This window comes from Anolis carolinensis, chromosome 5 (assembly GCF_035594765.1).
Source record: "Anolis carolinensis isolate JA03-04 chromosome 5, rAnoCar3.1.pri, whole genome shotgun sequence".
Classification (NCBI taxonomy): Eukaryota; Metazoa; Chordata; class Lepidosauria; order Squamata; family Dactyloidae; genus Anolis; species Anolis carolinensis.
The window spans coordinates 147446037-147471041 of record NC_085845.1 but is presented as its reverse complement, the minus strand read 5'-3'; the positions used below and the strand labels follow the sequence as shown (position 1 = coordinate 147471041).

The following is a 25005-nucleotide window of genomic DNA, read 5'->3' as shown; positions in this document are numbered from 1 at the left end:
ACGGCAAAATTCAATGCATCACAAAATAGGAAATACTACACATAACTAAAAAAACATATAACAATACATTAAAACCAGTAAACTATAAAACATCAAACATAGGCAATATAAAACATAAAAGCACTGGACATAGCACCAATCCCAAAGTTAATATGGCTGCTTCATCTCATTCTCCAAATGCTTGCTCAAAAGAGTCGTGTTTTGAGTAGTTTTCTAAATGTCAAGAGGTAGGGTGCTGTTCTGAACTTGCTGGAGATGGAGTTCCAGAGCCAAGGCACTACCACCGAGAAGGCCCTGTCTCTCATCCCCAGCCGTCATGCCTGCGAGAGTGGTGGGACCTAGAGCAGGACCTCCTCAGCAGATCTTAATGCTTTAGCTTGCTCATAAAGAGAGATACGTTTGGATAGGTAAGCTGAACTGGAATTGTTTAGGGTTTATAAGCTAAAGCCAGCACTTTGAATTGTGCTTGGTAGCAAACCGGCAGCCAGTAGAGCTGGCTCAACAGGGGGTTGTATGCTCCCTGTGAGTCGCTCCAGTTAGAAATCTGGCTGCCACCCATTGGACTACTTGAAGCTTCCAAACAGTCTTCCAAGTTAACCCTACAAAGAGTATGTCGCAATAGTCTATACAAGATGTAACAAGAGCCTGGACCACCGTGGTCAAGTCTGACTCAGCAATGTTTCCAGGATAACTCCCAAGCTGAGAACCTGTGTCTTCGGGGGAGTGTAACCCCATCCAGCACAGGTTGTAACTCTATACCCTGTTCGGCCTTACAACTGACCAGGAGTATCTGTCTTGTCTGGATTCAATTTCAATTTGCTCACTCTCATCCACACCATCACAGCTGCCAAACACCAGTTCAGGACCTGAACAGCCTCCTTAGCAACAGATAGAAAGGAGTAATAGAGTTGAACCCTTTGGAAATTTCCTTCCAACTCATGGTTCTGTGTGCCTCCAGCTGCTTTTGTCTCCTTCTAAAATAGCCCCTTTTGTGGTCAGCTTTGCCATGGCAGGAATTTTTTTTTTCATGTCAGGAGCAACCGGAGTTGCTTCTGGAGTGAGAGAATTGGCCGTCTGCAAGGACATTGCCCAGGGGACGCCTGGATGTTTTTGATGTTTTTACCATCCTTGTGGGAGGCTTCTCTCATGTCCCCGCATGGAGCTGGAGCTGATAGAGGGAGCTCATCCACACTCTCCCCAGGTGGGATTCGAACCTGGCAGCTTTCAGGTCAGCAACCCAACCTTCAAGTCACTTAGTCCACTACGCCATCTGGGGGCTCATGGCAGGAATAATAGACCTAGCAATATGGCAGCAATAATAATAATGCAGGGAGAGGGTGAAGTGGGATTTTCATCCAAAAAAAAAGTAATATGTGGTGAATGTATCCTGTTTATACAACTAATGGGGTTGCTGAGAGCTTCCAGTCTGCAAAACGTGGAAAGTTTTCCTATGGAAAACTGACGTCTGTGCATGTAGAGCTTGTTCTAATATAGAACATACTCAATCAAGCCTACTAGAGTACCAGAAAAAGGGAAGCAAGCAAGCACCAGTATCCTCCTGTTCTGTTGATTTTCACGGGGGGGGGGGGATTCCTGTTGGTGTGATGAGCAGTACAGCTCAGCTTCATTAAGGGGGAGATGAGGAAAGATAACAAGATCTGGTTGTAAGGATGGCGGCATCATCTGCTTATCATTCAAAGGATGTTGGGTACAATGTGGGTAGAGGACATGGGCAAAATAAAATGTATCTGATTGAAGAGTGTGAGCCACTAGAAAAACATCATTATTTTATATTACTAATAAATTATCCATAGTTGTCTAGCATAAAATAATAGCATGTCAGCATAGATGATTTTCTGCTTTGAAATATCCTTTTTACTTCTTCCCAGGATTCATGGATGAGCTACCTTTAATGATTCCTATTTATTTGAAAATAACATTGCCTCAGAACCTGAAACAAGTTTTTCTCCAAGGATAATAGCTGATAAATCTAATAAATATCTGTAGGTGGATGTTGTTCATCGCCTTGTTCCAGTGTCTGTGTAAAACCAATCTGGACTCATAATGGGGTTTAGAAAGATGCCACATCCAGTCTGAATAAATATCATTCTGCCACTCCTACATTCTTGTTGCTTAATCTTATTGATGAAATCTTCTGTATCTCTAATATAAGGGATGCCTTAAGAAAATATTGTCAGTGAAAGAATCAGCATATTTACAAAGAGTTGCTAGAAATGAATTTGGTCTTGACAGAACTGACTGAATGAAAACCATAGTTTGCTGTTACCTTATGATTCTGGCAAGTTTGGAAAGAGGCTAACCAAAATCAATAGGTTGGATCTCATGATAAATGAACCATTGTCTTTGGTTTAATTAATGTTCACATTAATCAAATAGGAATATGTGAGCATTCATGGCATGTTATTTCATCCTTATAGGTCAGTGTTGTCACAATGACATGCCTATTATATTCAGTTGCAATGCAGATGTAGGGAAACCTATTTCTTAACCACATTAGCACATTGTTATAAAAGATGGTGTTTTTTAAAAAATGACTTGTTCTGTATGAAGCTAACTTTGTAATTGAGCTATCATTTGTTGACCAGGAAAAAAACCCTCAATCAATCCATTGATGTTGACTTTTGAACTTTGGCTTGTTCCAGCCATGTCTGATCTGTTACTGGCTTGTTTTACCCGTGCCCACATTAAAGCAAGAACAGGGAAAGGGATGGACCACAGAAGAGAAACAAATCAGAAAAGAAACGTGTAACACAAATGTGGTTATTTACCATGAGTTTCTGGTTTACATGATAGATCATGGGTTATGATTTTCAGATGTGCCCATTCACAACCATGTTGTTTCTCAATTCTCCTTGTAACTTTGAAGCTTGCAAAACAAACAGTAGCAAAAAGTGTGCAGTACCTTTCAATTCTGCAACTGCATTCTTGTTAGAGATATGCCAGTTGTGTTATCTGTTAAACCATTTTCAGAGGGGTCAAGGCCCTACTAGTTCAAATAGTAGAGGCCTTGCATAGGGGCAGCAGGTTTCTTAATTTGTAGTACTGCTGGAAAACTCAGTAGTGGTCAGCATAGTACACAGGTTCACAGTGAGGCATCCTGGAAAAGCATTAGAGATCATGATGAGTAATGAGTAGCAGCTGCAACCAGGGATTCCTATGATGAGATGTTCATTCGCTACTCATTTCAGCCCAGCTACTTATTGTGCCCATGGGGGTGAATTAACTTGATATTCCTGGCAATATTCACCCACTTAAAGGAAAATAATGTAGTTGGCAGGGCAATTCAGATTTATCCAAAAGAAGGCCCCACAAGCACTTCCACCTATGATTGCAGCACGCCTTCTAGTTGGTATTTTGACCAGTTATGAATATTTAACTAGCAGTACCAGTAGCTAAAGTGGAATGCATAGTATTTACCAGTACTCAGTCTTAATGCATTTAGGAATTTTTGACCAGCAGGAGCAAAATAGTGCAAAATAATTTATTGCCCAGTGTCCTTTGTTTTGGGAAACATGCTGCTACCTTAAGTATTTAAACCAGGGGTCCTCAAACTTTTAAAGCAGAGGGCCGGTCCACAATCCTTCAGACTGTGGAGGGGCCGAATTATCATTTGGAGAAAAAAAAAACACAAACAAATTCCTATGTACACTGCACATGTCTTATTTGTAGTGCAAAACAACAACAACAATGAAAGAACAATACAATATTTAAAAATGAAAACAACTGTAACCAGCATAAACCTATCAGGATTTCAATGTGAAGTGTGGGCCTGCTTCTAGCCAATGAGATAGTCAAGTTAATTAGGATTGTTGTTGTTGTTGTGTGCCTTCAAGTCATTTCAGACTTTGGGTGAGCCTAAGTCTACAATTATTTATTTATTCATTTACTACATTTATTTATTACATTTATATCCCGCCCTTCTCACCCTGAAGGGGACTCAGAGCAGCTGTATGTACATACAATATATTATATTATTAGCATAGCAAAATATTAGCATTATATATTACTATATTGAACAATACCACTATACTGTAATATTATATGTAATATATAACATATAATTCATATTATTATATGATATTATTATTAATACTATATTGTATAACATTATAATATTATCAATATTATATGTATATACAATATATTATATTACTAAAAATGATATTAAAATATTATATTATAAAACTGAGGGCGGGGGCCAGGTAAATGACCTTGGAGGGCCGCATCCGGCCCCCGGGCCTTAGTTTGGGGACCCCTGATTTAAACTGTTCTATAGATTGAAAAGGAGCTTTAAAAGAGCAGAAGACCTGTAACTCTTCGTGTTTAAATGCTATTAAAGGCTTTTCTCATTGTTTGTATGGGGAAGTCTCATGCAAGCATTATATATGTCACTGTAATATATTCATTAGGAAGTTGGGTTAGGATCCAGACAACCTGGATCTTTCAGATCTGAAGTTCATTGGGTGATATCCATCACTTGCCTTAATGTAAGGCAAGTGATATATCCTTTGTTCTCCGTAGATGAAAAGCAGGGTCAAAATGAAATAATGGCTAAGGTTCTGCATTAGCAGATGTATGAACATATATCGAATAGTAATATGTTCCACTCCTATTCCGCCCATTCCCCATGTAAGCAATATGATCCCCCTCTGACACAGTTGTTTCCATATTTTTTGAAGCATAGGAGGATGAGCAAAAATGAGTCCACATATTTTTATGTAGTGGAACATGCTGCAAAAAGTACCTGCAGAGACCTGTGGGAGCCCTTAGAACAGTGGTTCTCAACCTGTGGGTCCCCAGTTGTTTTGGCCTTCAACTCCCATAAATCTGTAGAGCTGGTAAACTGGCTGGGATTTCTGGGAGTTGTAGGCCAAAACACCTGGGGATCCACAGGTCGAGAAGCACTACATTAGAACATCCCTGCAGATAACATCATTGCAGTTCATCAAGCTACAGTAGAAAACCTGGGCACATTTGCAATCATCTTCCCACTCCATCCAGTAATTCTGTTCCAACCATGGCATTCTCTTCAAAATCTACCTTGTATGCAATGCTTCCCCTTCTACTGTAAGTTCTACTCTCACAACTCAATCTGGGAAACAAGACCACTACAGAAACAAACTCAATCAAGGCAGTACAACCTGTCCAGGAGCAAGAATATTGCTCTCAACACTGTTGCCCACTAGTCTGAACCAGGATCATCGAATGGAGGCCCCTTCCACACAGCTATATAAAATCCACATTGAACTGGATTAAATGATAATGTGGACACAGATAATCCAGTTCAAAGCAGATATTGTGGATTATCTGCCTTGACAATCTGGGTTATATGGTTGTGTGGAAGGGCCCTGAAAGATCTGATGGAATAAGACAAACAGAAAGATGTCCTCCTGACAGTGCATATTTCTATCCCATAGGACAACAGCTGCATGGGGTTCCAGTCAGTGTTTCATCTTCCAAAGGAAGAGGTTATATATTGACTCCTCTTATACTTAGAATTATAGAATTATAGAGCTGGAAAAGACCACAAGGACTATTGGGACCAAACTCATACTACCATGCAGCAACATACAATCAAAGTACTCCCAACAGATTGACATCTAACCTATGTTTAAATACCTCCAGAGAAGAAGACCACCATACTTCAAGGCAGCATATTCCAGCTCTAACAGTTAAGAAGTTCTTCCTTTCCTGGAGATTTAATCCATGGTTCCATGTCCTAGTCTATAGACCAGGGGTCCTCAAACGTTTAAAGCAGAGGACCAGTTCATGGTCTCCAGACTGTTGGGGGACGAACCATAGCTTGAAAAAAAAACATGAATGAATTCCTATGCACAGTGCACATATTTTATTTATAGTGAAAACAATGAAAGAACAATGCAATATTTAAAGTGAACAGTTTTAACTAACATCATCTTACCAGTATTTGAATGAAAAGTGTGGACCTGCTTTTGGCTGATGAGCTAGGACTAGGTAGGATTAGGATTGTTGTTGTTGTGTGCCTTCAAGTCATTTCAGATTTGGTCTAAAGTTTAGGGTGGTGGTAAATGACCTTGGAGGGCCATATCCAGTCTGCGGGCCTTAATCTGGGGACTCCTGTCCTAGACAAAGCAAGCTTGCCACCTCTTCAGTGTACTTCATTATACTTGTTTGTCATTATATGTACTGGTGAGAGAGGTGGGACCAAAGCTCTGGCAGCAAATCAAATGCAGCTTCACTGCCACTATATTTATTTTCTCCCACCATACACCTATTTCTCTTTTAAAATTGGATTTTAAATTACGATTACAAAGTAAAGAAATAAAAGAATAAGAGAAGAAAAAGTAAAGGAAAACGCATAAGACACAAACAGGGGCTCGGCCATCTTATGAACTGACCATCTTTCCAGAAATATATCTTCTTGAAGTTGACATCTATCAAATACACATTCATGCATAGTCAAAACTATAGGATGACTGAACCATAGACAATGAATCTTTATTTTGTCAGCAGATATTTTTTTTGCAACAATAAAAGCACCCAAGATCCAATACACATTCAGTTCTTCTTTGTACCACAAATTCCTGGATAATTCATATACATGCAGTCCCCGAGTTACAAACATCCGATTTACAAATGACTCATAGTTAAGAATGGGGTGAGTCAACAGAAAGTGAGAGAAATCTACCCCTTGGAAGGGAAATTCATTCCTGAAAGAGTTATCATGGGGAAAAGGTATCTCCACTGAATCTTTATCACCAGTCTCTATGCGACCCATATGGGATTATACTTTTAAAATATACCTGTTCCATCTTATATTCGAATTCAACTTCAGAACAAACCTACAGAACCTATTTTGTTTGTAACTTGGAGACCCCCTGTATACACATTTATGATGTCCCCGTGTTGTCATAACTTGGAGTTATGCCAGCTTTGTGGATTTAGTTGCAGTAGTGTTCTCATCTATTTAACGTAACTCAAGAGTAAGCTTGCAGAGTAAATCCCTGAACAGATATCACTCAAACATTGCACTGTTAGGATTATCGAGAGACAAGTATGGTAAGACAGACAAAGGGAAAATGGGAAAAACATTGATATTTTAAATTGCTAACAGGTTTTAAATAATACCACAAAACAAATTGGCTATGCAGTTTAAATAATGAATATAAAATAATGTATGTTTCTTCCTGTGTTCAAATGGAGCCATAGACATATAAAGAGCAGTGAAAAAACTGCTATCAGTTTTAAGTGTTTTGAAATCCCTTTTATTTGCAATCTGTATTTCCTCCTGAAATTCTTTCCTCTACAGTCATTATCAAGATATTCAGGACTGACCATGAAAGATCTCTCTCATTTAAACATAGACACATACCATGTGATCATGTAACACAGGGACTATATTAAATAGCCCTGCCTGTTAAAGTTCATTTGTGAAAATTTCTATTAAAAAATAGATTTTTTAGGTTTTGTACTCTACATCAATTTTTCATATTTGTTCCTTTGTCTCCATGGGACCTTAGGTCTTTCACAGAATTTTGCAAGAAAAGACTTGGTAATGGCGGCATAATGAAAAAGTAGGTTGTCTGCCTTTGCCTCAAAATCCCTCAAAATAGGGCAGTTTGGATGAGTGTTGAGCACATCTTTAGGTTCTCACAGGAAAATAGTCATCCCTGACCTAAACCATAACTACACAGTAGGCTTGATCGATCCATGAAAAATTTGATTCTAAACTCGTTTCAAAACTAGAGGGGGCATTTTTTCGTTTTTGTTGCTAATAACGAATTTGGCCCCCAAAATTTTTCGAAATTAACGAAAATTCGTTATTTTCGAAATTAATTCGTTAATGGCGGACGCGCATGCGCGGTGGCCCAAAAACAGCCCGAAGGGGGGGGGGCTTAGGGGGCTCTCCCGCCCTCATTTTTTGAGTGATCTTCTTCAAACTTGGTACAGTGGTAGAACACATTTAACACTGATAGCTCACCAAAATGTGGAACGTTTCCCTTATCCTCTGATTTTTGGCAAATTTTCATAGCTTTTATAATAAACCATTTTTTAATAATTGCAGAAATCTGTTCCTGGTTTGAAAGTCTTATTTCCTGTTAAATTGGGTTGTCTTTACTGTGAAAGTCATTGCTCTACTTCAAAAACTTTGTTTTTGTGGCTGAAACTTTGTTAAATTGGTGTAGTCCCCGGCTGAGACACAAGCAGCCCCGCTTGTGTTTGAGAGCGGTGAAGGGACAAAGGCACCCCCCTTCTTTCCCCAAAAGGAGTTGTATTTTGTACAGGGAAGTATGGGATATGCAACTCTTTCCCAAACTTGGCTTAGGATTATCAGAAAGCGTCCCTGGCTGAGACACAAGCAGCCCCGCTTGTGTTTGAGAGCAGTGAAGGGACAAAGGCACCCCCTCTTCTTTCCCCAAAAGGAGTTGTATTTTGTACAGGGAAGTATGGGATATGCAACTCTTTCCCAAACTTGGTTTAGGATTATCAGAAAGCGTCCCTGGCTGAGACACAAGCAGCCCCGCTTGTGTTTGAGAGCAGTGAAGGGACAAAGGCACCCCCCCTTCTTTCCCCAAAAGGAGTTGTATTTTGTACAGGGAAGTATGGGATATGCAACTCTTTCCCAAACTTGGCTTAGGATTATCAGAAATCGTCCCTGGCTGAGACACAAGCAGCCCCGCTTGTGTTTGAGAGCAGTGAAGGGACAAAGGCACCCCCCCTTGTTTCCCCAAAAGGAGTTGTATTTTGTACAGGGAAGTATGGGATATGCAACTCTTTCCCAAACTTGGCTTAGGATTATTAGGAAGCGTCCCCGGCTGAGACACAAGCAGCCCCGCTTGTGTTTGAGAGCAGTGAAGGGACAAAGGCACCCCCCCTTCTTTCCCCAAAAGGAGTTGTATTTTGTACAGGGAAGTATGGGATATGCAACTCTTTCCCAAACTTGGCTTAGGATTATCAGAAAGCGTCCCTGGCTGAGACACAAGCAGCCCCGCTTGTGTTTGAGAGCAGTGAAGGGACAAAGGCACCCCCTCTTCTTTCCCCAAAAGGAGTTGTATTTTGTACAGGGAAGTATGGGATATGCAACTCTTTCCCAAACTTGGCTTAGGATTATCAGAAAGCGTCCCTGGCTGAGACACAAGCAGCCCCGCTTGTGTTTGAGAGCAGTGAAGGGACAAAGGCACCCCCCCCCTTCTTTCCCCAAAAGGAGTTGTATTTTGTACAGGGAAGTATGGGATATGCAACTCTTTCCCAAACTTGGCTTAGGATTATCAGGAAGCGTCCCCGGCTGAGACACAAGCAGCCCCGCTTGTGTTTGAGAGCGGTGAAGGGACAAAGGCACCCCCTCTTCTTTCCCCAAAAGGAGTTGTATTTTGTACAGGGAGGTATGGGATATGCAACTCTTTCCCAAACTTGGTTTAGGATTATCAGGAAGCGTCCCTGGCTCAGATCCCTTGTTTCCAAAAACACTTTTGCGTGGAAAAAAGAAAGGAGAAAGCCCACCCCGCCCGCAAGAAGAAAAATGGCGCCAGGAAAAAAACACCCACAGGACAGCCCTTTGCAAAAACAAAAGAAAAAGAAAGACCCAACTAACACACACCACCCAAACTCAGCCAGCCACCCCACCTTTTCTCCCGGTCTTCACACAGCCATGCTGTGACGCAGCAATCTTTCCTGCCTGCCAGTGCCTGCACCAAAATCTCCCTTCCACTCTCTCCAAAATTCCCAGTGCGACTGAGCCACGAGGCGTGTGCATGCTCAGGACGTCCTACCAGCCCCTCCCCCTGGTTAAACGTGCTCTCTGATTGGCTACAAGGTGCAAACAACACGCTAGATTGCCCCAGTGGACTTAAACAAGTTTGGATGATTTGCCAAAGCATTTTTTAAAAACGAAAAAAAAGGCGCCATAACGGAAAACGGCCAATCGCGGTTCGAAACCGCGATATCCAGGCGTGTGGACAACCAAGGTTCGATATTGCTTCAAAACAAACGAAAATAACGAATCAATAACGGTAAACGGGGAAAACGAATTATTTGAGCAAGCCTACTACACAGGCTAGAATTATGTTCTCAGTTCTGTGCAGATTTCTTCTGGAAGTTTTGTACAATGGACACACCACATAATGCAGGATAGGATATTTGAAAATCATAAGTTGAACAGAAAATGTTATGGCAGACACTTGGCTGTCACCATTTCCAAGTGTTCTCCATGTACAATTTGACAGCATCATTATCCCAGTGACAACATAAAAACTTGTCCTGGAATCTGTTTGAATTATAGCCATTTAATTCGACAAGACATATTTTGATTCACCAAAGAGTTCTCTGTTTAATTTTTTTTCATTGTCCTCATTTCTGATGTCTTGGGGAAATGTTTTAATTTTCATGGTAGTGTCACTGCTTGCACACACACAAAAAGGACATTTGACTCAAAAGAGCTATGACTCAGGCACTCTTTGAGAGTATTGTGATAAATCAAGACAGGCAAGCTGTGCGGCTTCACCTATCATGCAAGCTTGCTGTACTGAACGTCTATCACAGTTGACATATAAACTGTTAAATAATTTACTTTTTGCGCGGTCTACATACCAACACAAAAAAACATAACTGAAACAGCATCTGACTTTGGTTTCTTCCTACAATTGTCAGAATCAGTGACCACATTGCCATTAGTGACTTGTATTGTACAGAGCTTTAAAATATAACTTCTATTTGTATTGTAACTCCTAAAATTTCCTAACTAACATGTCTGGTATCCATGGTGGCTAAGGGACTTCAGGAGTTATAATCCATTTTTTTCTGATCTGAAATACTACATTCTTAGCTATTAAAGACACCAAATATATTTGGAACCAGAGGAAAGATCCCTATTTGCTTGCTGTGCTTTTTTATTCCTGTTCTCTGGGAGTATTCCTGCTACTCCAACCTGCCAGAACCCAATTGGCACCATCACCCAAAGGATCTTTTCATTGGCTGCCTCACGACTGTGGAGCAACCTGACGGAAAAGCTCCAACAGCTAAATGAGCTGTTGGAATTTAAAACTCACCTAAACACCTGTATCTTTTGGCAAGCCTACCCAGTCAGTTTTAATCATGAATGCTAGACTCGTATCTTGTGTCCACTTATATTTTAATCATTGTTCTGCGTATATATATATATACAGTGTTCCCTCACTACTTCGCAGTTCGCTTTTTGCGGATTTGCTGTTTTGTGGTTTTTCAATAAACTCTAAAAGAATATTATAAATCATAAAAAATACAATGTACAGCCTAAGGAAGGGAGGGAGAAAAGCCAAAGGGAAAGAAAAGGAGCCCAAGTGTCAACAAGAGGAGAAGGAGGCAATTGATCAGCACACAATTGGTTGAAATAGTGTATAACTACTAAAATAAAGTATAAATATTAAAATAAATATAGCGTCCCTACTTCATGGATTTTCACTTATTGCGGGTGGAACGTAACCCCCCGTGATAAGTGAGGGAACACTATATGTGTGTGTGTGTGTGTGTGTGTGTGTGTTAGAAATATGTTTTAACAAGTGTATTTTATATAATGATTATGTGTTTTTAGCTATGTTATAACCCACCTCGAGCCATAAGGGGAGGCGGGTTTGAAATAAAATTATTATTATTATTATTAGTTATAGTATTATCATTATTAATCAAATCTATCCACTTCTTACCACATTGTGGATCATGATGGGCCATGATGAAAAAGACAAGAGGTCCAGAGATGGCAATTTTTCATACTGAGTGATAGACGCGTCACATTTTTACAAGGATGAATAACCAAGGAACTGGGATGCTTTGAGCTCTGGAACATTAGACACGTTTAGAATGAGCACAGTCCATTTTAATGCTCAATGTGCATTGCATAAGTCATGCTAATATCAGCGCAGCTTATTTCAAGGCTGTGCAGATATTTAGGTTTGTGATAGCATGTTATTCAAACTCTTTCTGCCTCTTCTAGCCCTGTGATCTAAAAATGTTCATCAGCTGGCGAAGACCATGTGGTCACAAGGGACAAGAGGAAAGCACAATGCATTGCTGACCTTTTGTGCTCTCCCATGTAATCTCTATCTCTACATCAGAATATTAACCTATCGTGATTTATGGCGTCTGAATATCCTTGTTGAATCAAGCCAGCAGAATGTCTTTGCTGAACAACGTATTTTAGACAAGGAATTTGTGAAAGAGATCTGCTTTGCCTTTCACCCTGTTTTAGCTGAACAGGCTTTTCTCTGCTCCTTTTATCGGGCTCTGACATACATTCATAATAGTGTCCTTAATCATTTCCCAGCTAAGGCTTGTTCCAGGATTCAGTCTTTTGCTAATGCAGCCATCATGAAATAGTGTGCTGATTCTCTGACCAGGATTAGTGTGCTCTAAACATCCTGATGAGTTTTTGTCCTTTCCGCCTCCAACTTTCTGCCTTTATCATCATAGAGAAGAATGTCTTCAAAAATATAGTAAAACAAAGAAATGTTTTAGCCAGTTTGCTGCCTGTAGCAAATCTCCATTCTTCCTTACTGGAGTTGTAGTTTTAAGAGGCTTTTAGTCTTCTCTGCCAAATAGACCTCACAAACTATAACACCCATGATTCCATAGCACTGAGCTATGTCAGTTAAAGTGGTGTCAAACTGCATTAATTTGACAATGTAGATGCACCCCAAGACTTATTCCAGATTAAAACCTAGGTTTCCAACAGATTTTTCTTGAGAGACCATTTAACCTCTGATATAAGCAACTGTGGTCCTCCAGATCATCATCAACATTGACATCACCACCATCATCTTATTTATGTATCACCACTGCTGTTCATGGCACTTTACAATAAGAGCATATCAGAACAGTTCCTTGCCCTCAAACTTACAATCTAAATAAGACATGACAGAAAAAGAGAATGGGGTAGCAGTGTGGGAAGAACTTAAGGGGATCACCCACCCCCGGCCACTAGTACTACTATTTTACTGCCCGGACATTTTAAAAAAGCTGTGTAGCTGCAAAGAGAGTAAAGGGAGTTGGTGCTTCTTTGGAGTTCTCACTGGACAAACTAAGCTCTCACCACTCTATTCAGAGAAGAGTTGAGATTCAGTACTTACATTGACTCATGGATAAGTGGACCCAGGTTTTTGGGGTCAATTTCTTGACTAAAATTTCTTGACTTATCCATGAGTATATGTGCATGTAAGTATGTTGGTGTATAGCAATCCAATCCCTTTACACCTGTGTGGATGTCAACCATGTTCACTGTTCTCGCAATAAGCAAGAAGGGGCTCAAAACATTTAAAAGTATGTAGGTAATGTTGCCTCTATAAAAATAAAAACTAGATTGTCTGATAGCCAGGAGGTCTGACTATCAACACTACAGTGTGTTTTAACTGCCATGACAACATTCTGTGAAATTCTGTAATTTGTAATCTACTAAGGTTCTGGTAATACAGTGTTCTCAACCAGTTGGTCCCCAGATGTTTTGGCCATCAATTCCCAGAAATCCTAACACCTGGTAAACTGGCTGGGATTTCTGGGAGTTGTAAGCCAAAACACCTGGGAACCCACAGATTGAGAACCACTGTGGTAACAGAATGCATGAGAATCATCATAGTTACAAATTGCATAGGGTGTTGTTGAATTTAATCCCTTACTCTCAACTGAATCTATATTTGAGTGTTAATGTGACCATAAAATGAAACCAGTACATATTGTTTCCCTGAAGCAATAGGGTGGCACATTAAGACAAATTCTGAATCAGTATTGAGTACCATGCTGTAATCTAGTTATGTTCTAAATCTGTGTTTTTGGAGAAGTGAAAAATATGGCCTCCTCGATTTTAATCTTTTGAGCTACCGTTCTCCATCTGTGTTCTCTGCCTCATAATCATGCTCCTTTCAACTCTAGCCTGAATCCTATTGTGGTCCAGACTACAATATATCACTTGCTCAGTGGTGAGACTATCATATGAAAATCCCCTGGATTTAATAGGCCATGATTCAGTATGCCTATCAATAGGATGCAGGATTCTTCGTTTTCAAAAAATAGACAGTTTATCAAATTTGACAGCTAGGAAAAGGGATGTTCTCATCTTTTCCACACTCGTGACTGGGAAGAATTGAGTTGACAAAATTCCCAAGACTTGACCCTCTGAAGAGCCCAGTCCTGAGAAGATCCAGAGACTGAAAATGGAAGCAAATTATTACCAAATTTAGGTATCTTAACATATCAAGGAATGCTGTAATGTATCCAGAATTATTAAATTTGGGGTGAGGATGGAAGGAGAGCGAGGTTCCCCAGGCTAGTTCTTAATATCCCTTTCTAATTTTCTCTCCTCTTAATTCTCCATAAATGAAGCCAGGCAGAGCAATACCTTTTTTCTTAACATCCAGTAGAACAAAGGGAGGCTTCATTGTTCAACTGCTAAATTGCAGTTTTTAAAGAATTCAGAATTGTTGTCTGTGATCTAAAGGTAAGACAGTGACTTAAATCAAATTAGAGAGTGAATGAAAGAAAACCAGTTCACTGCAGAGCGCCTAGACAAGAACCCAGGAATTGCTATGAGGCTGAGGTGGTGGCCACCGTATCCACCGAATGCAGATTAGAACCGAACCCAGGAACTACAGTATCCAAAACCATGATTTACAGAAGTTGTAGGGACTGGGATGTATAGTTCACCTGCAATCTAAGGGTACTCTGAACCACACAAACGATGGACCTTGAACTAAATTGGCACACAACATGGCCAACTGGGAACACTGGTGGAGTTTGGGGGTGATTGACCTTTAACTCTGGGAGTTATAATTTACCTGTATTCCGTGAGCCCTCTGAACCTCATCAATGATTGATCTGGACCCATATTCAGAGAATACTGAATCCAACAGATGACGGATCTGGATCAAACTTGCCACACAGATCCAACATGGCCAACTTTGTATACAGGTGATATATGTATATATGTGTATGTATATGTGTATGTGTGTGTGTGTGTGTGTATATATATATATATATATATATATACACCCACACACACACACACACACACATACACACACACACACACACACACACACACACACACACACCCAAATATTATATATTTGGTTTTAACTATCTAGTTAAATTTAATACAAGTACAATAATCTTTGTGGCACTTTGTGCCAGGCACATATGTTCCCTGTGCAATACACAAACAGATCAGGTGAATTTAGGAAAGGCTTGTACTGGATAGCAACACTCTATGGCTAAGATGGAAAGGGATACCTTTTCCTCTCCAGCAGCCCTATGATTCAGTTATCCTCTTGAGAAAAAAAAAAGCCAGCAACGCTACAGGTAGAATATTTCAGCTAACATCTAATAGGATTAGTCCCACATTAAGCTGTCACGTCTTTGACAAAGCTCTGTTCTCTCCTACATTGAGATATTAGGATATTAAAAAGAGGCAAGGTAAGACTAATGCATATGCTAAATAATGCCTTGAGTTTCTAATTAATCCAGCTAAGAAGTAACTCAGTGTAACACAAAGCTCAAATTTTATTGTTAGAGGAAAATCGAGAGTACATTAAATCTGCACATATCTGCTTAAGAATCGAGTTGGACCTTATATTTCTCTCCCAATATTTTATCATAAAGGTAGCCAAGAATCTGAGATTCTATGTGTCATGCACGGTCATAGCAGCATGATACCACTTTATCGCAGTTTTATTCTGTGGAATAATGAGATAGGAAATGTGGTATGGTATTTAGAACTATACTAGCATGTCCTAGTAGAGAATTCTAAGTATCTCACCACACTACATACCGCAAGACATCATAGGACTGCATAAGGACAATTAAAGTGCTATCAAATTGCTATAACCATGTAGTGTAGTTATACTCCAAATGTACTGAGAAGTGTCGAGATCTATATCAAATGAGCATATCTCCTTCCTCGCATAGGGTCACCTACCATCAACTGCTTGAAGACCGTGCAGTATCATCGAGATTGTACTTTCTGTTTTTTAAATTGCATTATCTTTATTTTGGCTGAAGTAAAGCCTTTTTTATTTGCTTTCATTTGTGTCTAAGGCTGTTTCTGGCGTAGAACTGGACACAGTGTTCTTTGAATATGGGTGAACTATAACTCTCTGATGCCAAAGTCAATCACCCCAAGTTGGCCATGTTGGGTCTGTGTGCCAAGTTCGGTCCAGATCCATCATTGGTGGGGTTCAAAGGGCTCGCGGAATAGAGGTGAGCTATAACTCCCAGAGATAAATGTCAATCATCTCCCAAGTCCACCAGTATTCCCAGTTGGCCATGTTGAATTTGTGTGCCAAGTTTGGTCCAGATCCGTCATCAGATGGGTTCAGTGTTTTCTATATGCGGGTGAACTATAACTCCTGGATGTCAAGGTCAATCACCCCAAGCCCCACCACTATGCAAATTTGACCATGTTGGGTCTGTGTGGTAAGTTAGTTCCAGGTCCATCATTGATGCAGTTCAGAGTGCTCTTAGATTGCAGGTGAATTATACATCCCAGTTCCCACAACTCCTATAAATCATGGTGAATTCTCCCCAAACCTCTCCAGTGTGTTCTGTTACTAATCAATTTCTCTGTTTGCTGTGCCATAGGAAAGGGTAGGAAAGGGTTAAGGGAGAGGCAGTGGGCAGGGTCATGCAAATGGAGAGAGAAAGAACACTGGGATGTGCTCGCTGTAACCTGCATTGTCCGGGGAGGAAGTGACTTGGTGGCTCCTCAGCACTGGAAACTATAACCTATTTGTGGAGGCCGAAGGCTGTGTGAATGGACACCTATGCCACCTACACACATACAGATTTTCACTTTTATTATGTGTATAGATATAGGTATAGATATAGATATATAGAGAAAGAGAGAGAGAGTCACTAAGCCAGACCATGTGGCATAAGGATTTTATCTGTCTCTTTCTCTGTATGTGAGCATTTGTCTGTCTTTGTTTGTATAATACTAGCTTCCATGGCACTGTGATAACAAAAAAGCCATTATTCAAGAGAAGGGGGATTTGGTTATTACTGTTATTATTGAAATTGCTTCTTTGGAAAACATGCTTGGTTGTAGCACTTCCAGTATTTCTCTTAAGAGCCCTTGCCCGTTGAAGAGACTGCATTCTCATCTTTATTAAAGATACAGCAAAGCTCTTAATACACAAGTAAGTCATCAAGTTCCCCAACAAAGCAGAGAAAACAAGTAATAATATTCCTGATTTTTTTTTTTACAGTACAGTGAAATAAAATCCCCACTGTTTGCTTAAGATGCAGGGTGGGAGATCACATCACTAGACTTTTAATGTTTTCTGTACGTATAACAAACAAAGCATGAACACATATTTATATACTTATTCATTTTAGCTTTTATTTATTAATTCCTCCATCAGGATACTCTGGAGTAATAAACTTTGTTATAATAATAAATACTATTTTCATGAAATGCTGTAAAATTCAGAATAGATGAAGGAGGGAATTATTACTTGTGAATAATTACCAGTATATCTTCTTTAAACAATGTTGTTTAAAAGGAGATTGCTATTTGTGGCCGTGGCTAAGGGAAGAAGGAAAACACAACATTCTTGGTTAATAGAAGGGTTGGACCTGTGACTTTGTTATTCTGCACCACTTTCTAGGGAATTTATCAGATTTTCCATCCCTGGAGACCTTGAGAATGGTGAAAATGGTAGAAGCAGTCACAAAATGATTGTCTATTGAAGTGGAGTTTGATGTTACCAGCCAACAATTACTACCATAATTTTATATTGGGTTGCTGTGAGTTTTTCGGGCTATATGGCCATGTTCCAGTAGCATTCTCTCCTGATGTTGTGTCTGCATCTGTTGCTGACATCTTCAGAGGTTCTATTGGCAGTGAAGCAAGTGGAGTGCATATATATCTTGTGTAATGTCCAGGGTGGGAGAAGGAGGCCTTGTCTGTTTAAAGCAGTGGTTCCCAAACTTATTTGGCCTACCGCCCCCTTTCCAGAAAAAAATATTACTCAGCGTCCCCTGGAATTTTTTTTATTTTTAATAGCAATTAAATAGAAAGATATATGTATTAATGTTTCTACCTTTTTTGTAAAATATAGTAAAGAAAGGTGTAAATTAGAAACATTGAAGTTTGAAATTATGAAACTATTTTTTGAACTCAGAATAGAAAGGTAATACAAAAAAATGCACCTGTGGCCATCACCGCCCCCCTGGATCGCTACAGCGCCCACCAGGGGGCGGTAGAGCCCACTTTGGGAATCACTAGTTTAAAGCAAGTCTGAATGTTGCAATTAGCAAGCTTGAATAGTGTTGAGTAGCCATGAAGCTGCAAAGTCAATCAGTGAGAGTATCTGCCTAGAGGTAGCCTGTCCTCTGCTGCTTGGAGGCATCCTTTGTTTGATTGGTGATAACTGGTACCTGATTGTTTGCTGTCTGGAGTTCTCCTGTTTCTCACTAGTGTTCCTTATTTACTGTCTTGATTCTGGTGTTTTTTAATACTGGTAACCAGATTTTGTTCATTTTCCTAGTTTCGTCTTTTATATTGAAATTGTTCACGTGCTTATGGATTTCTGGGGGTTCTTTGTGTAGTCTGACATAATAGTTGTCAGAGTAATCTAGAATTTCTGTGTTCTCAAATAATATTCTGTGTCCAGGTTAGTTCACCAAGTGCTCTGCTATGGCTGACTTCTCTGGTTGACTTAGTCTGCAGTGCCTTTCATGTTCTTTGACTTGTGTCTGGGCTTCATGGCTACTCAATGCTATTCAGTCTTGCTAATTAAAACATTCACACATGCTTTAAACAGAAAAGGGTTCTTTCTCCCACGTGAAACATTCCACAGATATATATATTATATACATTCCACTTGCATTCCACTGGCAATGCAGACAAAACATCAGGAGAGAATGCTACTGGAACATGACCATATAGCCTGAAAACTCGCAGCAATCCAGTGATTCCGGCCATGAAAGCCTTCAACATCACAATTTTATATTGGCTACTAATTTCATTTTTAACATATTTTTTTGCTGTCTGATAGGATATTTGTAAACTTCAGGAAAATTACCTCTGAGTATACATAACACAGAGAGAAGAAATAAAAAGGGGTCAACCTAAAAACGTTTAAATGAACAGTTAATTCTACTTCTTATTTTGGGAAATTATATCTTTCTTTCTCAATAGATTAGAAATAGTCTTACCTTGCAGTCTTACCTAATATTGTCTAGATAATTTTAAAATTTGTCTCCTTCCCAGACAATTACACTGATCAGACACCAAGAACATCTTGTAATGCCACTTTAAAAAACAGGTGACAATAGAAGCAGGGATTTAGAACACGAGAAGCAGGTAAAGTGTATAAAAATAGAAGAAGATATCATAGAGCGGACCAGTTCATATGTCCCCACACTAGGATTGTTACTACCAAAACCAGTTTTCAGACAGGCAGGGATTTAAAATTCCAAAATGTTTTGAATTTTTGTCCTTTGTGGATTGGATGGCTTTTATGGAAAAGGCACCTGCAAGATTTCAGTACTTCATCTTCTTGAAAGCTGGCATTGCCAGCACAAGTACCATCATCTGATTCAGTTGATCCATATGGGAAAGGAATTTAAATGCATACATCTCAAAGCCATATTCCTTGCTGGGGAGTATAAATGGAACATCACACCTTTGGTGTCTTAATGATTTCTGTGCAATATAATACGCATGTGTTCTGGGCCATCTCCTGATATAGATGTGGGTATCCTGATACAGAATATCAAAAGAAAAGTCTAATATCCAATGAAAATATTTTTATAGATGAGTCCTGTAGAAATATCCTGGTGGTAAATACTCACCTTTGTTGACAGGGTGACCCCATGAGGTTTTTGTAGCAAAACTGCCATTTATCCCATCCGGTATGGCCAGTGATTGTGTGTGATGTAATTTGTAGTCCAAAACATCTGAAGGACACCATATTGGGGATAGGGTGGTGGTTGTTGCTATTGTTGTAGGTGGATTCATAACCTGCCAGGTGTTATTGATAGGATTTTGGGACTATTGGATCAGATAATGTGGAACAATCTAAGTTTTTTGTAATTGTGATGTTCTCCATTGTGATTTCATTCAGATGTTTTGTTGGTCCATTAGGAATTGCTTCTAGAGTCCCTAGTATTCCTGCATCCATGATTGTTGTAGTAGTTTTATTTATTTATTTATTATTTAAACTTATTAAAGTTATTGTTATGTCTTCTTTTTATCTGTTCTACATACTAAGAGAATAACAACAGCATCTATGGAATATCAAGTCACATCTTTAGCAACTGTTTTCTACTTATGAGACATTGAGATCCATGATAGAGAGCCACATGGTTTGAAGAGATATACAAAATTTACATAGCATTACAAGTTATAGATATATATAAAATCCAGTTAATGTAAACTAGTAAATCTGAACTTTAAAAATGGATTTTGTTTATCAGAAATGGCATCATATGCTACAAGAAAAAGCTATGGGCGAGGCAACCCATGTGAGAAAATTCAAAATCTCCAAATAATTCAGAAGTGAAGCTGTTCATAGTAGAAAGGTGGGTAGGTTTTGTATATTAATCTTTTTTATCTTTCTTTTTAACAGTGACTGGTACAAACCTACCTACATGTATAGAGTGTGGCAAAGAACACTGGAAGGTGGCTAAAAGTCAGTCATGTCTCCAGTTTGGCATACCATTTCAACTCTTAATGTGAACTACAAGCAACTGGCATGCCTTTTGGTCTTCACCATAAATATGTGTCTAAGTGCCCCTGGGATGTGTCCTTCAGCTTGCATTTGTGCTAGTGACATTGTAAGCTGCACCAGCAAGAACCTTTCCAGAGTGCCGTCAACACTCTTCAAGCACATAAAAAGACTGGATCTCAGCCACAACCGCATTGGGATTTTGGATCATGACTGGATGCCCGTCCTGCTTGAGAAGATGACCACCCTCATTCTCAGTCATAACAGCATCACCTTGATTTCTCCAGGAAGCTTTTCTATGATGACAAATGTGAAGTACCTAGACCTGTCATCCAACAACCTGAGGTCATTGGGCAGTCCTGTCTTCCAGGAACTGCAAGTGCTAGAGGTACTGCTGCTTTATAACAATCATATTGCACAGGTTGATTCGGCTGCTTTTGGAGGGATCCACAAACTGCAGAAACTCTATTTGAGCTACAACGCTCTCACTCACTTCCCAATAGATTTGTACATTGGGAAGTATAAACTTACTGAACTTGTGCTCTTAGACATTTCTTACAATCGAATCCAGTCAATACCTATTAACTACATGCGCTTAGTGCCAGCCAGGCATCTGAGTGGAATTTACCTTCATGGGAATCCATTTTATTGTGACTGTGCTCTTTACTCCATGCTAAGCTTCTGGTACCTTCGACACTTTAGCTCTGTGGAGGATTTCAAAGCTGAGTATACATGTGTTCTGAGGTCAGACCACAAAACGGCCAACAAACTGCCTTTATTGCATGACAACTATTTGAATTGCTCAGAAAGCACCATCAATGGCTCTTTCCATGCATTTGGATTCATTCATGAAGCCCAACTTGGAGAGAGGTTAATAGTGCCATGTGACACGAAAATTAGTGATGCGGGCACCAAGTTCATCTGGATCAGTCCAAACAATCAATCTCTGGAGCCTGACGTGACCACTGAACACTTCAGAGTGTTTCAAAATGGGAGTCTGGAGATAGACGAGGCCCAATATGAGGATGCTGGACTTTATTCCTGCATTGCAATAAACAAGAAAAGACTCTTGAATGAGACGATTGAGGTGAGGATAAATGTAAGCAATTTCACCGTGGACAGGTCGCACTCATATGAGACATTTAACACTGCTTTTACTACACTCGCAGCTTGTATAGCCAGTATTATTTTGGTACTTGTTTACCTCTACCTGACACCATGCCCTTGCCGATGTAAGTCGCAGAGGAAAAAAAGACAGCTGGACCAAAGTAACATGCCTCATGCCTCTATATTGACCACCAATTCACCCCTTGAACTTTCAGGCGATGAAAAGAAAGCAAGCAGTGGCAAAAGGGTTGTATTTCTTGAACCTGTGAAGGAGCCAAAGCCAGGACAGAATGGGAAAATAAAGATGTTTCCCAATGAGAACCTCATTGCGGAAAGTATCCTAAAAAACCCTCGAACCAAATCCGAATCCGATTCTGTGAATTCGGTGTTTTCAGACACACCTTTCATGACATCTTCCTAGTTTCCTGCCTGTATTCATGTCATGCGGTGAACTCAGAAGCTTCCCTGCATTTAGCTACTCTTAAAAAAAAAAAAAGGATGGTGGGTTTTTAAGAAACAAATGTCAAGGTGTGAAATGAAAAGTGACTGTAATTATGCTCAGGTTTTTTTCCTCTCAAAGTGACGGGTGAGAACATAACCACTAATCTGTAAGAGTGGTGCTAAATCTGGGAAGGAGCCCATTGCTACATGACTGTTGCCGCTCTCCAATATAAAGCAGTTGCATTGTGGTATACACTGCTTTTATTTTAGTCTTTCTGCTTAAAGGAGGGTAAGGGGGTCACATTTGTGCACTGCTCCCATTCATGAAAGTGTCAGAAAACTTTCCATCCAATTCGAACATTAGCTGCTCTCCCTGTCTAGAACTGGAATTGTTATAATATCAGGGATTACAAAAGTAATCAGGCTTCCTCCTGGAGTTTAGAAGTGATGAGATAAATAGCCATTTATTCAGCTTCTGGTTTTTGCCTGGAAGCACTGCGCACATTAAAAATAAGATGAAGTTATACAAACCAGAATATTCCAAAATAAGTTTTTACATACATTTTGAAATGGGATTTTGGGAATATTTCCCCTCTTTTGTATCCTGGAATATTAATAGCCAGAAAATAATATACAATTACTTGCTCTAAGAAAGCTTTTACTAATTGTAAGCCTTGCCAGACAACGTTCTGCCCAAGGTTGTGACCATTTAAGCCTCAACGGTTTATATTCTGAAAAGGAGAGTTCATTTTGATCCTGAAGCAGAGTGATATTAAACAGGTATGGTTTACCTACCAGTACAAGGATGAGAACATTGCATTTTTGGGATTTCTATCTTTCTTCATCATTCTTAAGGGGACAACAGCCATGTTGGCTCTGGAATGTGGCCTAGCCTGTCTGTTTGTACTGAAATATGTGTGTCAGTATGTGTGTGAATTGTGGCTTGCATAGAAAATACCTTGAGAAATCAGAGTTAGTTTTGTAAGCAAAGCAGCCAGAATTTGTACAATTAGATGTTTTTAATAAGAACTATTGCACTTTGAATACTTAAGTTGAACTAATGAGAGCCATAATGGAAACGGTCAAACCCAAATTGACTAACCCTGCTGCAGCCTTTCCTCCCCATTATCAGCAATGAAATGGCTTGTGTGCCCGGACATCCCTAGCAGACAGTGGAAGTTGGTTGCATGCAATTTACTGACTGCAGCCTTACTTAGTAGATTTGAAACAAATTCGGCTCATTTTACCAGCAGCATAAAAATGGCAGTGATTTCACAAAAAAATGTGTTTTGTGGTTTTAATACTGAAAGCATAATTGAGCTACTTATCTCTGGACTGATCCGCTCTGAAAGTGTTCCTTTCCTGTAAGAAGACTCAAATTTTGTAGGAATACGCTTTCATGGTAAAATGCATTAACAGGCATATGTTTTAGCATACTTTGTATTACAAACTGAAATACTGGTTTTTTGTTCCTGAAACAAAGTTCCCAGTGTGCTTAGTTTCGCTTCTACTAGTCACACTCCAATCGAAGAGATATACATTGCTACAGTGGCACTCAGATTGGTGTGTTGCCATGGCTTCAGAGGCATCCTGCACTTAGAGGTAAGGAGGGGAGCTTGCCGTAATGTGTTATTTGTCAGTTACAGTTGTCGTACAGAGAGGTCTATGCTAAATAATAATCCTATGAAGTATGTGTGTCTCCAGATTTTTTTTGTCCTACAAATCCCATCCACCCCAGGCAATACAGCCAGTGGTGGGAGGTTTTGAGAGTGGCAGTCTAATCTAAATGACTATGCCTTCCCCAGTCTTGACATACAGTTCTGTATGATGGGCTTCAAGGAATGAGGTTAGAACAACTTGGTTCTTGGTCTACCACATTCCTCCTCCATCCTCTCACTTGTGGAAGTTCCACAAGCCTTAGATCCTGGATCATCACTGTTTCAACAGCCATGCCTTGCTGATGTCCACAAGTTTGATTTCATTCAAGCCCTTGAAGCTGATACAGTAGTCCAAATGATCAAGGATATCCTGTTCATAAACATTTTAGGATTATTATAATAAAAATGGCAACTCTCTGTAGTCAATGTAGACCTGACTTCCATTTTTTAGGTCCAGTTGTTCATCTCTTACAAATAAGAAGTGTTTCTCTCATGGAGGTCTTAGTTAGCAGCTAACATTAAGAGATGCAATAGGGCAGCTTACAGTTCTACCATCTCTGCTCCTTGAGATTCCATGTGATCTTCATATAGCTCTTGATTAATAAAGTATCTTGAAATAAACTTTTGATGCATTGCAGTGTCTGTTTTGGTGAATTATCAGTGGATTTAATGGAGGTTGAAAGAAACAGCTGTGCAGTTATTCAGAATGCCTATATTGCATCTGTTTTTGCATCCAACACATTAGTGTCTCATGGTGCATCTGCACTGTAAAACTAATATGTTTGAACCACTTTAACTGCCATGCCTCGATTCTATGGAATATTGAGAGTTGTAATTTGGTGATGCACCAATAATCTTTGGCAGAGAATGCAAAACAAATGTAAAATTACAATTCCTGTCAATCTCAACATTACATGCCAATCACACTTTGCCATAACGATTGTAAATAAATTGAAAGAGAAAGAGTTACAAATGCATAAAGCAACAATTAACATGTCTGGGAGCAATTCCAGCAACCCAAAAAGGCCAAATGCCTGTTTAAAATGCATTAGAAGGTCATCCATTAGTAAGTGGGATTGGATTAGTAATTGGATTTTTCTTGGCAACAA

At 39.6% G+C, this 25005-nt stretch overlaps 1 protein-coding gene across 1 annotated transcript in view; it reads left to right on the top strand.

Annotated features, from left to right (window-relative positions):
* amigo2 (adhesion molecule with Ig like domain 2) overlaps positions 1-24517 on the top strand; it is a 33324-nt gene extending 8807 nt beyond the window's left edge. The window contains exon 2 of the mRNA XM_008111092.2: positions 20592-24517. Within this exon, the coding sequence (XP_008109299.1) occupies positions 20662-22218 (1557 nt within the window). The 5' untranslated portion in view covers positions 20592-20661 and the 3' untranslated portion in view covers positions 22219-24517. The remainder of the gene's footprint in view (positions 1-20591) is intronic.
* The last annotated feature ends 488 nt before the right edge of the window (positions 24518-25005 follow it).